At 45.7% G+C, this 16,268-nt stretch overlaps 1 protein-coding gene across 2 annotated transcripts in view; it reads right to left on the bottom strand.

Moving 5' to 3' along the window:
* Positions 1 to 16,268, bottom strand: part of LOC121280973 (adenylate kinase isoenzyme 1-like) — a 151,411-nt gene that overhangs the window by 47,195 nt on the left and 87,948 nt on the right. For both annotated transcript variants that reach the window (XM_041193465.1, XM_041193466.1), the window contains exon 8: positions 15,217 to 15,293. In XM_041193465.1, the coding sequence (XP_041049399.1) occupies positions 15,217 to 15,293 (77 nt within the window). The remainder of the gene's footprint in view (positions 1 to 15,216; positions 15,294 to 16,268) is intronic.

Raw genomic sequence — 16,268 nt, 5'->3', positions numbered from 1 at the left:
AAAACTCAGCAGGTCTGGCAGCATCGGCGGAGAAGAAAAGAGTTGACAAGTTGACCCTTCTGTTGAAGGGTCATGAGGACTCGAAACGTCAACTCTTTTCTTCTCCAAGAAATGGGGAAGGCCATTTCGCACCGTCTGATAGCCATCTTCAAAAAAGACAATGCCCTGTCTCTGCACTGCAATTACTGTACAGGAACACATTTATCAGCCCACTGGGGGGTCATTGTGCTGTGGCCTTTGTCTAACGAATAATATTACGTTGTAACTGAAAGTAAAAGATATATAAACTCTGCTCATTTGAAACCTCAGTGGAGAAGCGCCTGGAGTGCCCAGCGTTTGCTCCCTGCATGCGTAATAAAGGAACCACTTAAATATTGCATCTGGACTCCGAGTGTTGAAATTTTGTAGCAGACTATTCCTCGGACCTTTCAGTAGCATGCACTGTGGATAAAGGGGAGCTTGTAGATGTGCTGTACTTGGATTTCCAGAAAGCATTTGATAAAGTGCCATATCAAAGGTTATTGCAGAAAATAAAAGCTCATGGTTTAGGGGATAACATATTAGCATGGGTAGAAGATTGCTGGCTGGCTAAAAACAGACAGTAAGCATAAATGGGTCTTTTTCTGATTAGCAGGATGTGATGAGTGGAGTCCTGCAGATGACTGTGCCCAAGGCCTCAACATTTTACAATTTATATCAATGACTTAGATGAGGGGAGTGAAGCAATCAGTGGTGGCCAAATTTGCAGATGACACAAAAATAGGTAGGAAAGTATGTTGTGAAGAGGACATAAGGAGGTTGCAGATGGATATAGACAGGTTGAATGAGTGGGCAAAAATCTGGCAGATGGAGTATAATGCGGGAAACTGTGAAGTTGTTCACTTTGGCAGGAAGAATACAAAGGCAGAGTATTACTTAAATAGAGAACAGCCATAGAATTCCTAGGTGCAAAGGGATCTAGGTGTTCTAGTCCATGAGTCACAAAAAGTTAATATGCAGGTACAGCAAGTAATTAAGAAGGCTAATGGAATGCTATCCTTTATTGTGAGAGGAATTGAACATAAAAGTAAGGATGTTATGCTTCAGTTATACAGGGTATTGGTGAGACCACATCTCGGATATCATGTGCAGTTTTGTAAATGCATCAGAGGCGGTTCAGAGGAGTTTTACCAGATTGATAACAGAAATGAGCGGGCTATCGCATGAGGAAAGGTTGGACAGGCTAGGCTTGTTTCCACTGGAGTTTAGAAGTTTGAGGATTGTGCGACTTTGGAACTCTCGGCCTCAGAGGGCGGTGGGGGTGGGAGTCATTGAATATTTTTAAGGCAGAGTTAGACAGATTCTTGTTAGGCAAGGGAATCAAAGGTTATTGAGGTGTAGAGGGAATGTGGAATTTGAAGCACAAACAGATCAGCCATGGTCTTAGTGAATGGCGGAGTTGGCTCGAGGGGCCAAATGACCAACTTCTGCTCCTATTTCATATTTTTGTAAAGTTTATAATGTGCATTGGCCAGTGAAGGGGTTTAAGCTAATGCAATGTAACTAGGTACTTATTATGTCTTCCTGTGAGTGAAAACTTGGAATGATGATAATAACATATAGTGTGTGTGCGTGCGTGTGTGTGTGTGTGTGTGTGTGTGTGTGTGTGTGTGTGTGTGTGTGTGTGTAAATGGATAAATCTATCTCCTGAAGGCTGACTCAACATCTTTACTGCAGTGACATATAGTTCCAGAGGCATTACTGGTACTCCTCATCAAATTCTCCATTCAAATAGAACTACAGAATGATACAGAACAGAAGGAGGCCATTCAGCCCCTGTGCTGCCTCCCTGGTAGAGCCAAACAACTAATCCCACTTTCCTGCCTTTTCCACATTGCCCTTGTAATTTTTCCCCTTTCAAATATTTATCCAATTCTCAATCGAATATGATTGAATCCACTTCCACCGCCCTTTCAGGCAGTGCATTCCGGATCATAAGCCACTGTCTAAATAACGTTTACTCTTGTGGTCCTTTAAGCTTAATTCTGTGTGCTCTGGTTACAGAACCACCCCCCCCCCCCCGCTCCCACCTACCCACCCACTGCCAGAAATCCTTTCTCCTCATTTATTCATTTCACGATTTTGACCTCTATCAAGTCTCCTCTTAATCCTCTCTGCTGCAAGGAGAAAAACCCCAGCTTCTCCATGTAACTGGGATCCTTCATCCCTGGAGCCATTCTAACAAATCTCCACTGCACTGTCTCCAAGTCTCTGATATTGTTACCGAAACGTGGGGCCCAGAGTTGAACACAATTCTCCAGCTGAGAGCTAACCAGTGTTTTATAAAGGTTTAGTAAAACTTCCTTGTTTTTGTACTCTGTTCCTCTGTGAATGACGTCAAGGAACCCATATGTTTTTTTAAACAGCATACTTAAGGTCTGCCAGCAGGATAGTCCACCATACACAGAATTGCACTGAGACCCAATGCAGTTCTCACCAAACGCCCACACAAACGCCGGGCTGTGGGTGGATGGGTGACAAGTGTCTTTTACTTATTGGGATCATTTCTGCAGATCTGGGCCCAAGACCCGACCCTGAGAGGGCAGCGCGTGCCTGAATAGAGAGGCCAGAGGCCGGCCTGAAATTAGGCCTCGGACTTCATCTACATATTCCAGGCCAATGGCTGGCGCTGGGGCTAGCTGCTTTGCAACATTGAATTAAGGGCTGCTTGCTTCGATGGAAGCAGATACCCTCAAGGAAGAGTGTTGGTGGGGGAGGGGTGGTCTGGGGTGGTAGTGGTGAGGGAGGGCAGCTCAGCCAGGGATCCTTAAAAACTGCGGCCCTATGATCTTACCAGCAGGACCAATGCCTGCACTGATTGAGCACAGGCTATGCCACTATGGAATTGCGATGCTTCGAATCTGCTTTGCACCCAAAAATAGGTCACGTAGCATACCGATTTCTACCTGGGACCTGCGGCTAAGGGAGTAGCAGGTGCAGGCTGGGGAACAAGGCATGGGGAATGGAAGATGCAGGTTGGGGAAACAGGTCAGGAGGGTATCCAAGAAATAATACAGAACCATATAGAAAATGATTATGACACAGAAGGAGGCCATTCAGCCCATCCGGTCCATGCCGGCTCCCTTTAGAGCAATCCAGTCAGTCCCATTCTATCACTCAATGAGTTTATTTCCCTCAAGTGCCAATCCAATTTCCTATTGAAATCATTCATTCTCTCCGCTTCCACCACCCTGGTAGGCAGCGAGTTCCAGGTCATTAACACTTGCTGCGTAAGAAACTCTTCCTCACATTCCCCCTTGTCCAAAACTTTACATATGTGTCCACTGGGTCCTCGAGGTTACCATCAGTAATTTTTAGGTGGTGGGGGGATCGGTGGGGTGTCACTGGAAGTCAATGATGACAGGTTCTAAAAAGTGAGTGGGACCCATTATGAGATAAGATATGGAGGAAGGTGTGACTTACTTTACCTTTGAAAAGTCATTGAAAGAGAAAGTGCAATAAATACACAAGAGATTAATTAGCTGTATTCAGTTTCACAGCGACCAAACCTCAAAGGAAAATATTGCAACATTTAACCCCATGGCTTCGTAATATAACCTAATTATGTTTTACTGTTTGGTGTAAATAGTGTGCGTTGCTGCTAGTGAGTTCGGGTATCTGCTTAAGGGTTACATTATGATCAGTGAATGTGAGTTACACTGCTCACTGTGTATTGCTTTTTCTGAACAGATATAAATTAAGTTATATTTTAATATTCATAAAAGAGACATCACAAACATTTAAATTAAAAGTTTAAAAAGTTACCTAGCAGTCCAAGGGGCTTGCATCCACCTCCACCAAATTGCCCTCCCTATGTTCCTAGTTCACCCACACAGATACGGAAACCCTGATTTGTGACTTCAACACGTTACTGTTCAATCTCTAATGCTTTGTTTGGCAGCCTCCAACACACCACTGTGTATAAACTTTGACCCTCTGCCACTTGTATCATATCCTATTCTAATTCCTGCCCTTTCCTAACCCTCACCAGCTCTCATCACTCCTGTCCCTGGTTCACCCTGCCTCAGCAATCTCTTCTCCTGTCCTCCATTCCAGCAGTCAACTATACAGATTCTGATCTGCTGCATACATCCCTCGTTCCTGCTCTCTGTTCTACCAATGCTTGCAGAATCTGACATCACCGTGCCCCTTGAACTTTGAACTGTCTCCCAAGAAACCTCCTCTGGCCACTTCCTGTTATTTCTTTTCCACTCTTGGTATCCTTTGATCTCCTTTGGTTGTCTGAAGGTATTGGGGTTTGGTTCCTCAGGCATCAGCCATCGGCCATCTTCCACCTCCTCATCCAAGGTGGTCAGGTTTCTTCATGCACCAGTCCAGACTCTAGACAGTGAGTGTTAGCAGGTAATTGAGTCTAATTGAATATCCACACATGAACCTTCCAACAGGGGTCACTGACTAGCATCAAGGGTGAGAACTTGGCTGATCTCCCTCATCCCCAGTTCAGTCAGTGTGTTTCCTTTATTTTATTGGTGGGTCCAGGAACGTGGGATTACAGTTAGATAGAGAGACTGAAGAAGCTGGGGTTATTCTCCTTAGCGCATGGACGGCTGAATAGAGATTTGATAAGAGGTTTTTAAAATTATGAAGGGTTTAGATAGTGTAAATAAAGTGAAACTGTTTACAATGGTAGAAGGGTCAATAAGCAGAGAGCAAAGGTTTAAGCTGATTGGCACAAGAACCAGAAGTGACATGAAGAAAAGCATTTTTATACAACGAGGAGTTAGAATTTGGAACTCACTGTCTGATAGGCTGGTGGAAACGGGTTCAATAGGAGCTTTCAAAGGTGAATTAGAGACATACTTGAAGGAGAAAGAAGTGACAGGGTTATGGGGAAACACGGGAAGGGGCAACCCCAGTTCTCAAACTTCTATGGCCTTGCTGGCTAAGACCAGCTAATTCAGTACAGAAAGATTGACTTGCATTTATATAGTGCCTTTCACAACCTCAGGATGTCCCAAAGCACTTTATAGCCCACAAAGTACTTGCAAAGCATGGTCACTGTTGTAATGTAAGAAACACAGCAGCTAATTTGTGCACAGCAGGCTCCCACAAACAGCAGTTGATAATGACCAGGTAATCTGTTTTTTTCAGTGATGTGGATTGAGGGATAAATATTGGGCAGGACACTGAGACTAACTCCTCTGCACTTACTCAAAATAATCACATGGGATCCTTTATATACATTCCAGAGAGCAACCAGGACTTAGGTTTAATGTTCCACCTGAAAAATGGCACCTCTGACAGCACAGCTCTCCCTCGGTACTGCTCTGGTGTGTTGGCCTGAATTTTGTACTCAAGTCTCAGAAGTGGAACTTGGATCTGCAACTTTCTGACTCAGAGACACAAGTGTTACATAGAAACATAGAAACTAGGAGCAGGAGTAGGCCATTCAGCCCTTTGAGCCTGCTCCGCCATTCATTATGATCATGGCTGATTATCCAACTCAATAGCCTGCTCCCGCTTTCTCCCCATGTCCTTTGATCCCTTTCGCCCCAAGAGCTATTATCTAACTCCTTCTTGAAAACATAGTGTTTTGTCCTCAACAACTTTCTGTGGAATCGAATTCCATAGGCCCATGCGCTTTAATTTTACACGCTAATCTCTTATGCGGGACTTTGTCGAAAGCCTTCTGAAAGTCCAAATAAACCACATCCACTGGCTCCCCCTCATCAACTCTACCAGTTACATTCTCGAAAAATTCCAGTAGATTTGTCAAGCATGATTCCCTTATATAGCTCCATGCTGACTCTGTCCGATTCTGCCACTGTTTTCCAAGTGCTTGGCTATTAAATCTTCTATAATGCACTCTAGAATTTTCCCCACTACCAACATCAGGCTGATTGGTCTATAATTCCCTGTTTTCTCTCTACCTCCCTTTTTAAATAATGGGGTTACATGAGCTACCCTCCAATCTGTAGGAACTGTTCCAGAGTCTATAGAATCTCAGAAGATGACCACCAATGCAACCATTATTTCCAGGGCCACTTTCTTAAGTGCTCTGGGATGTAGATTATCAGGCCCTGGGGATTTATCGGCCTTCAATCCCATCAATTTCTCCAACACCATTTCCCTACTAATACTGATTTCTTTCAGTTCCTCCATCTCACTAAGCCCAGTGTTCCCCAACATTTCTGGTGTGTTATTTGTGTCCTCCTTTGTGAAGACAGAACCAAAGTTACCCACTGTATTGGAGCTGACACAATGATGAATGACTGAATATTGGACGTCGAGCTTTTTAACTGACTGAGTCATTCAGGGAGTCTCCATTTGGGCTTGAGCAGTTGCCTGATTTGGATCCACATATCCAGAGGGAGTGCATGCTGCCTGAACATTGGTGGAATGCAAAGAAGCCATGATATGGCCAAGTATAAAATGAAACCAGAGCAGGAGAAAACATGCTTAAAATTTGAATTTGTGCATTCTGGTTAATATGCGCCTCTGTAGATTTTCAAGGTAATTTGGACACTTAAGGGCAGAATCGTCCCAGATTTGCACTAAGTGTGGTAGGGGCAGGAAAAAGGAGGTTTTACCTGTCGGTCACAATGGTGGCTTTTCGTGCCTTATCGTCCCTTTCCCGCCTCATTAATTATGCAGCCACAGGAAACATGCTGTCTCGCTGCTGGGCAGCCTCCGATTGGCCCACCACACAGTTGCCTTGCCGCTTCCTCATGCAGGACATCATATCTAAAGTGCAGCTGCGCGCACACTTCTCAATGCTTGCAGCCCAGGAGGGTACTGGTGAAGACATGGCCCCCAAAGCCAGGAAGAGTGCAGCTCCCCCGTCCTCCTCCGCCGATTCAGTGACGCATCCCCAGGACACCTTCTGGTCACAGGGAGGCCCATCAGTGTCACCACTCCAGCTTGGGAAGTGGTGGCAGAGGTGGTCAGTGCCAATGCTGCACACAAGAGGTAGACCATCCAGTGCAGAAAACGGATGAATGATCTCATCTGTCCCGCCAGAGCAAGGCAACCATCTCATCACTTTAAACTTTCACTCTCATAATCCCATCACACATTCACTGGCATCTCACTCACTGCCAGCTCAGGGGACATCACCACTCACTCTCTCACACACACCCTCACATCTCCATCTGGCCTCATCTCCTCTGGAGACTGCCTCCTCAGCCCTCACCATCATGAAGCCACTTGCACAGATCAACTTGTGCCCCCTACACACACCCTGGGATACCCCCCTTCCCCCAGTACAGCCCTCGCCCTGCAGCCTCTCCCCTTGCCTGAGGCCACTTCTCCCCCTTTCCCCAGTACAGCCCTCGCCCTGCAGCCTCTTCCCTCGCCTGAGGCCACTTCTCCCCCTTCCCCCAGTACAGCCCTAAGCCCTAGCCCTGCAGCTGTTTTAAAGCCATCCCTGCCTTACAGCCGGTCTTGTAGGTAGAGACCTGCCTGTGAGCAGCGCCCCCCCCACCCCCCCCAACCCAGCTAAAAGTGACACGGTGCTGCCTGCGAACCTGGCGCTGCTGAGCGTGAGTACTGCCCAATGAAAGATCGGCAAACAAACCTCGAGGCCCCGAGTGAAGTGCAGCTCACCAGGTGCGCGTGGCTTATGTACAGTTGTGAAACACGTTGGCGGGGACTGGATGGTCCAGCGTTGGGTGGTTGGTGGGGGGGAAACGATTCCAGTGAGCAGGGCTTATAATTGGATGCAAATGTATTAAAATGATATTCCCGAAGTTGGACGGCGGGAAAGGTGATCCGCCATTGACAGGTGGAGTCACGACAGCGTTAAAACCGATTTTTGGCCTTCCCGCTATATTGCTGTCATCCCCCACCTGCCATGCCACCCGACACCAACACAGAAAATTCCAGCCTAAGGGTTGACATGAATGCCATTTGCTATCTTCTATTTTTGGAGCAAGGCTGGAGCAAGGCTAGAGACCATCAGGTTGTGAGTTCCTACAGACAAGTTCCTTTAGACTCTGCGCAATCCTATCACATTACTGAACAAGTCACTGAAGAATGAAAGCAGCAGATGGCCCCGTTAGTTAACCACGCGGCTACAGTGAGCCGTATGGAATCTCTTACACCACGACCACGAGTAAGGTGAGGGTGGAAGATGTCAGGGACAGTGCAACGCAATGACCAGCTGTGCATCAGATCCTGCTGCTGAATTGTGTTGCAGCACTGGGAGGGTGTTCCACATATTTGAGTCCAGTGCCACCATATGGAGGCCAAAAAGACCAGTTCCATGCCCACTGAAAGAAGGAAAGACTTGCATTTATATAGCTCCTTTCACAGCCTCAGGATGTCCCAAAGCACATGAAGAATTTTTCAAGTGCAGTCACTGCCAATTTGCACACAACAAGCTCTCACCTACAGCAAGGCGATGATGATCAGCTAATGTTTTTTTTAGTGATGTTGTTTGAGGCATAAATATTGGTTGGGATACTAGGGATAACTTTGAAATAGTGCTTTGGGGCCTTTCACATCCATCTGAGAGAGCAGGCAAGGCCTCAGTTTAGCATTTGAAAGGTAGCACCTCCTACAGTGCAGCACTCCAAAGCATCTAGATTTTGTGCTCAAGTGTCTGAGGTAGGACTTGAACCAACATCATCTGACTCAGAGGCAATTAAGAGTGCTACCAACTGAGCCACAGCTGATAAACAGAGAAACATCACCTATGCCATCATGTAACTCCCAGTCATTGGCTCAGGGCAATGGTGCAGAGGACTACAAACAGGCCAGGAGCCTGTCTCACAATGGTGGCTTCACAGTGCCAGATTTAGAAAGATGGGAGGAGGAAATTAAGGACAGTTAAACCTGCCTTTATAGGCTGCTTTTGTGTCTAATAAAGAATTCATAAGAAATGAGAAGAGCAGCAGATCGGTCTCATCAGAAATTCAAATGTGGTATATGAAAAGGAAAGGGAAACCTTCTGAGCTACCCAGGCTCAATCTACCCAACCTCATGCACCACACTCCTAAAATCCCAAAATGGGGTTTTGAAGGGTGTCAGGAGACAAGCTAGGAGATGGTAGCCCTTGACTTTAAGCAGCCAGCCTCCCACATTCTTGTCATGTTAAGTCTGAATGAGCGAATGAATCAAAAAGGATACATTTTCCTTTTGAGTATCAATCAGGGCCTGTATTAATTAGGCCTGTCACATTTCACTTATTTGTTTTTAGACTTAGTCAGTTTGGTCTAAAGGTTGTTTTGATATATATCACACCATAACTAAATGTATTTCTCACCTGTTTCATTCTCATTCATCATGAGTTTACTCTTGATGCTGATGGCTCCGAATTTTAGGGCTGTATTATCTCCTACCAACTTAGGGTTGCCAACCCTCCAGGATTGCCCTGGAGTCTCCAGCAATTGTAGATTAAAATGCAGGACACTGCTGAAAGCAACTCCCAGGAAAGAATTCATAGGGACATAAAAACATTACAGGTGTTTGACCGAGTGGGACAGTTGGAAGCAGTAAGCTATGTGATGAATCCTCCTGGAACGTATCCAGCCAGTGTCAGCAACTCTACAATTGTGTGCTTTGCTAACTGCGTGGAGTCTGCCCCATACTGTTTCCCTTAGAAACTCCAAGAGCCATTCACAAAATGCCTGTGGTGAGGGAGTGGTTTCTTTACTGGTAGACCAGGAGCTCACTGTTACTATAGCAATGCACACTTGAGTATGAGAGTTGAAAAGGAATCAGGGAGTGCGATCAGAGACAAGGATATTTTATCCAAGGCCACCTGAACGTTTGGAGACCATCTCCTTTATTTTTGCTAAAAATAACACTTTATTTTGTCTCAGAATGCAGGCTTTGGATTCCACCCCTTCAATGTAGAAACCTGGGTGTGGGACCAAGGCTCATAGTGCAGGGAAGCACTGAGACTGGAAAAAGTAACATCAACAACTTATATTTATATAGCACCTTTAACAGAATGAACCATTCCAAGGTGCTTCACTGGAGCATTATAAAACAAAGTATGACACCGAGCCACTTAAGCCGATTGTTGTGGTAAGTCGCAATCTGCTGCTGCCACTGTTTATGTTGAGGATCACGATGTAGATCTCAAGGGATCTGTCTCCAAGCTATCTACACAAAGTAAGATATTGAGACTGGCGAGGGATCTGATCGAACACAAGTGTCTGAAGTCTTTTACTAGCAACAACAGGCCGTGATCTGGCCTGGGTCCTAACAGTTACATAGGCTGATTACTTGACTATATGCCCGACTCATAAGATGTACATAGCTTTGCTGAAAAGAGGGTCGCAGGCAGTAATGAGCACAGGGCAATAGTGAGCATCTAACACGGAGGCTGGACTTTTATACTCCAGCCTCACACACGGTGATGTCACTATGCAGCTTATTAAAGATACATCTCATTGTTTGCATTGGCATGCATACAATATCACGACAGAGATATTAGGCCAGGTGACCAAAAGCTTGGTCAAAGCAGTAGGTTTTAAGGAGTGTCTTAAAAAAAGGAAAGCAAAGTGGAGAGGTGTAGGGAGGGAACTCCAGAGCACGGGGCCCAGGTAACCGAAAGCATGGCCTCCAACGATGAAGCAATAACCGGGAAGAAGAGGTAAACCAATGGTAAACCTGTCTCACCGGGCGAGAGGCCCCACGGGATAGGGTGGAATGCTGATTTCACACCGAGCCTAAAATTACTCTGGTAGGAATTCAATGAAGAGTAAGATCAGATGGGATGCAGCATTCCCTCTAGGTTAAGTGGGTGTGCAGCAGCGCAGCAATCTGGAACATTTCGCACAGTGCAACAAACAGGTCGTGCACAGCCAATGCTCCTTTTAAGATGCATGTGCGCGTGGCTGCACAGCCAATTTAAAGGGACCATGCAGTGCAACAGGGTGTGGTACAATGAAGAAAAATTGAAAGGAAGATTGGCAGGGTGTAAAAACCAGCATTGCATCCGATCCCAAGAATTTCTAGGGTTAGGTTAAAATTGCTCCCCAAGAATTTGAATGAGGCCAAACTTGGAGTTTAAAGCTAATAGGTTAAGAGAGGAAAGGACGAGGCGGAGTTCAGGGCTTCATGGATTTAGGATCTTGGGTACTGAGGAATTAGGGTAGGATATAGTGCTGGTTTGATTTCAATCCACTGAGGGTCTATGGAGTAGAATGTGAGTGCAATGTATAGGAGGAACAATGAAGAAAATTTAGCTGAGCCCTGACTATAACAGTGACATGGAGAGTTAGGAAAAAATATATAATTGCATTAGAAACAGTTCAGAGAAGGTTCACTTGACTCAATCCTGGGATGAGGAGCTTATCTTATGAAGAAAGGCTGAACAGGTTGGACCTATACACATTGGAGTTTAGAAGAATGAGAGTTGATCTTATTGAAACATATAAGATCCTGAGGGGAGCTGGTAGATGCCAGGAGGATGTTTCTGCCTGTGGGAGAGACTAAAACCAGGGGAGACAGTTTAAGAATAAGAGGTCTACTGTTTAAGATGGAGATGACGAGAATTTTTTTCCCTCTCAAAGGGTCGTTACTCTGTGGAATTCTTTTCCCCAGGAAGCAGTGGAGGCTGGGTCATTGAATTTAGTCAAGGCAGAGTTAGACAGATTTTTGATAGACAAGAGAGTCAAGGGTTATGGGGGGAGGGCAGATGACAAAGTAGAGTTGAGACCACAACCTGATCAGTCACTGAGTGGCGGAGCAGACACAAAGGGCTGAATGGCCTGCTCCTGCTCCTGCGTCTTATTTTCCTATGAAAGGCTGCAGCAGAGAGAGAGATTTGAGGCGACAGAAGGATTTTCTCCTTTTCTCCTTCTCAGAGATGTTGGAAGAAGTCCCCCTGCCCTCCAACCCGTATGATATGGGGGCAACGTTAAAATCTTAGAAGTTTCTGAATTTGACAGAGAGCTAAAACTCACCGAACAGAAATAATCCTGTTTCAGCATTTATGCTTCCTCATGCAGAACCCAGGAAACTCTCACTGCCAACTCTTCAGGGGTAATTTTAATTCAGGATTGGAATGAGGATGCAGGGGGGGTGTCAAACTGGGCAGAGAATGGCACACCCTCCAGCACTCCCCCTGGATCCGAGGGACTGAAAGGTTTTAACTCCCAGCCTCATTTGCAGAGCTCAACACTGACCCCCTCCTGTTGTCGGTGGGGTTGACATCACTGCCATAAGCAGGTGTCAAAACTGTTGGGGGGCTGGGGGGTGGGGGGTTGTCAGATTGCTTGTGCATGGGAACAGCATCACCTCCAAGGTGTCCTCCAAGTCACACTCCATCCCCATCTGGACATCTAACACCATTCCTTAATATGTCACTGTGTCAAAATCCTGGAACTCCCTCCCTAACAGCACGGTGGGTGTACCTACACCATGTGGACTGCAGCGGTTCAAAAAGGCAGCTCACCACCGCCTTCTCAAGGGCAACTAGGGATGGGCAACAAATGCTGACCTCACCAGCAACACCCACTTCCCGAGCATGAATAAAAAGGAAGATGGGTTATTCCTGAAGTTAAAGTAATACCTAGAGAAAAGCCTGGAGTCTCATCCCAGTAACCTGACATAGAAATACCACTAACACTTTCTAGCCCTCAGTAGGAGCTCTTGCTTCACCTCAAGCTCATGACCAATAATAAAAAGATATTAGCCTACAAATTCCTCTTGATAATTTAGTCAGTGGTGAGTGCTGTTTGAACTCATGTTGACCTTTAAATGATCAACAAGGGGGATTTTAATCCCTAAATTAACTTTTCAAGCTATGCCATCACAACGTCGGGATGCAACCCCATCCCATCTGCTCCAATGTTGAGCATGGTGAAAGGGCAATTGAGAATCAAAACCTTATTGATCTCCTAGGGTGAGAAGTTAATAACACACTTGGACCAGATGTTAACTTAACCCAGTGTGAGGTCTGTAATTCAGCTCTATTCATGTCTGGGTCCCCATTTCAGACACCCAACAAAAACATGCTTTCATATAGCGCCTTTAATGTAGTAAAATTTCCCAATACACTTTTCACAATATTATTATTAAACAAAATATGACACTGAGCCAAATAAGGAGACTTTAGGTCTGATGACTAAAAGCTGGGTCAAAGAGGTGGGTTTTAAGGAGTGTATTAAAGGAGGAATGCCAAGTAGAGAGGTGGAGAAGCGGAGGGAGGGAATTCCAGAGCTTAGGGCCGTGACACGGTCACCAATGGTGGAAAGATTAAAATTGGGGATTTGCAAGAAGCCATTGCAGGAGTGCAGATATCTCGGAGAATTGTAGAGCCAGAGGAAGTCAAAGAAGTAGGGAGAGGCAAATGTGGAAAACAAAGATGAGAATTTTAAAAATGATGCATTACTGGACCGGGAGCCAATATAAGTCAGCAAGCACAAGGATGATGGGAGAACGGGTTTTCGATGAAAGTTAGAATATGGGCAGCAGAGTTTTGGATGAGCTCACGTTGTGGATTGCGGAAAATGGGTGGCCAGTCAGGAGGGCATTGGAAAAGGCAAATCTGGAGGTAACAGAGGCATGGATGCAGGTTTCAGTAATTGGTGGCTGGAGGCTGGGGTGGAGCCGGCAATGCTACAGAGGTGGAAGTCGGCAGTCTTGGTGATGATGTGGTCAGAAGCATCCAACTGTAAATGCTGCAATTGGCTAATGGGCGTAAAGTTGATGTAACCAATTTGTAAATCTGTATTTAAGCTCATTAAGCTCCCTGCTCAAGTTTCCTCTCCAGCTTTTGTTCTGGGACCCGAGTACTCACCTGCCAATTTGCAGGTAATTATGTGGAGATTGAGGTCCGATTACCAAATTTAAGCATTGTTGCAATTTTCTGGCATTTCTGCTGGTACACCATACAAAATGGTCGTGCAGGACTCTGGCTTACAGAGACGCTTATTTTAAACATATCCTGCAGTATGGGTTGTAGCAGCAGTCTGAGGCTATTTGCAAACCCGATCTTTTTTTGCTTCTTTCCTATTTACTCTTGGGCTTTATGCCAAATGAGCTGTTTTGTTTGATGGATTTACCAAGAGTTCCACAATGGGGATTATTTATGACTTATGCCATTTGTAAGGATAAAGCTGAAGAGATTTAAGGTTGCCAGGAAGTTACAGCTACACCAACAACAATAACAGCAACTTGTATTTATATAGCGCCTTTGACATAATACAAAAGTTTAAGGCGCTTCACAGGAGCACAAAACTAAACCTTGTACCAAGCCACATAAAGAGATATTAAATCAGATAGCCTAAAGCTTGGTCAAACAGGTAAGCATTGACAAACTTTTTAAAGGGGGAAAGCAAGGGAGGAAGGTAGAGAGGCGTGGGGAAGGAATTTCAGAGCTTCGGGCCTAGGCAACTGTAGGCACAGCTACCAGAGACAGACTGAACTCACTTGCCAGCACCCAGCCACCTGCATGTACCAACTGTCAGCCAATGACTATGTGTCGCTGTCGACACAGACTCTACTTCAGTGGGCAGCCACGTGGCTAACTCCCTCCATGGTGCAGGTAGCTCAAACCCTCAGCCTGCATCTCCTTCCAGCCCACGCCACACTCCTTGCTATTGCTCAGTGGGAAGCATGCTCACCTCTGTGTCAGGAAGTTGTGGGTTCAAGTCCCACCCCAAAGACTTGAGCGCAAAATCTAAGCTGACCCTCCAGCGCTGCATCGAGAGAGTGCTGCACTATTGGAGGCACAGATTTCAGTTTGGATGTTAAACCCTGGCCCCAAATGCCCTCTCAGATGGACGTAAGGGATCCCAAGGCACTATTTCAAAGAACAACAGGGGGAGTTATCCTCTGTCTCCTGCCCAATATTTATCCCCCAATTAACATCACTAAAACAGATTATCTAGTCATTGTCACATTGCTGTTTGTGCAATACTGCTTTTCACAAATCAGCTGTCATATTTCCTGCATTATAACAGTGACCACACTTCACAAAGCATGCCATTGGACAGAAAGCACTTTGGGACCTCCCGAGGCTATGAAAGGCGCTTTTGTAAAAGCAAATTCTTTCTTTCTGTTCTTTCGCATTCTGCACCAGCTCCATCATGGTAATCAGCCGACGGCGTTGGACTGTAGTTACCTGAGCTTTCTCTCTACTGCTTACTAAGCCTTCATTGGAGAGGAGGTAGAGGTGCTGGATATGACTGCTCAATGAAGTGTAGATTTGTTTTACAAAGCACTCTGTAAATTCCTGCAGCAGAAGCTATCGCTCACCTGAACATCTGGCTCCAGCCTTTCCCATTCTCTCTCGCCCTTGTCATGAGCCTGCGCCATCTCCTGTCCAGTTATCTCTGAAGAGAAAGAATAGAAAATCAACAGAAATTCCCGCTGCTACACTCACGCTGCAGCCATAGCACAGAGAACATTAAAAATACTGTCCTGGAAAATCCACCGGCCTTCCGGCACATTCCAGCCATAATTGTGGCGGAAATGTGGTTGACGTCTCTTGAATTAGGCTGGAATCTGGATGCACCAGATCCCACCGGGACATGTTGTGGCACAAGTGTTGGCCCATCCCAAACAAGAACACTTTCACCAAACAGGGAGGTGGTAATGGTCAGGGGCAGTGGACTTACATTCATAACAGGAGCTGACCAACTTTGGGGAGATGGTGGCCTAGTGATACTGTCATTGGGCTAGTAATCCAGAGGCCGAGCCTAATGCTTCAGAGAGATGGGTTCAAATGACATGGGTTCAAATAAAAGCATAAGAACTAGGGGCAGGAGTAGGCAATTCAGCCCCTTGAGCCTGCCCCGCCATTCATTACGATCATGGCTGATATCATTTCGGCCTCAACTCCAATTTCCCGCCCTCTCTCCATAACCTTTCAACCCGTTACTACTTAAAAATCTGTCTATCTCCTCCTTAAATTTACTCAGCGTCCCAGCATCCACTGCACTCTGAGGTAGTGAATTCCACAGATTCACGACCCTTTGAGAAAAGTAATTCCCCCTCATCTCTGATTTAAATCTACCACCCCTTAGCCCAAAACTACGGCCTCTCGTTCTACAGGAGCTGGTGGAACTTAAATGCAATTACTAAATCTGGAATATAATCTAGTCGCAGTAATGGTGATCATGACAAATCGTCAACTGCTGTAAAAACCCATCTGGTTCATTAACACCCTTTAGGGAAGAAAATCTTCATGACAATCCAGACCCACCACTTAACTGCGCCCTGAAATGGCCTAGCATGCCATTCAGCTCAAGGACAATTAGCTACAAACATTGCTGTTGCCAGTGACGCCCCTATCTCATGAAAGAACG

The sequence above is a fragment of the Carcharodon carcharias genome, chromosome 8, assembly GCF_017639515.1.
Source record: "Carcharodon carcharias isolate sCarCar2 chromosome 8, sCarCar2.pri, whole genome shotgun sequence".
NCBI classification, from domain to species: domain Eukaryota; kingdom Metazoa; phylum Chordata; class Chondrichthyes; order Lamniformes; family Lamnidae; genus Carcharodon; species Carcharodon carcharias.
Note: the sequence above shows the minus strand (reverse complement) of the source record. Positions and strands in the feature narration are given on the sequence as shown.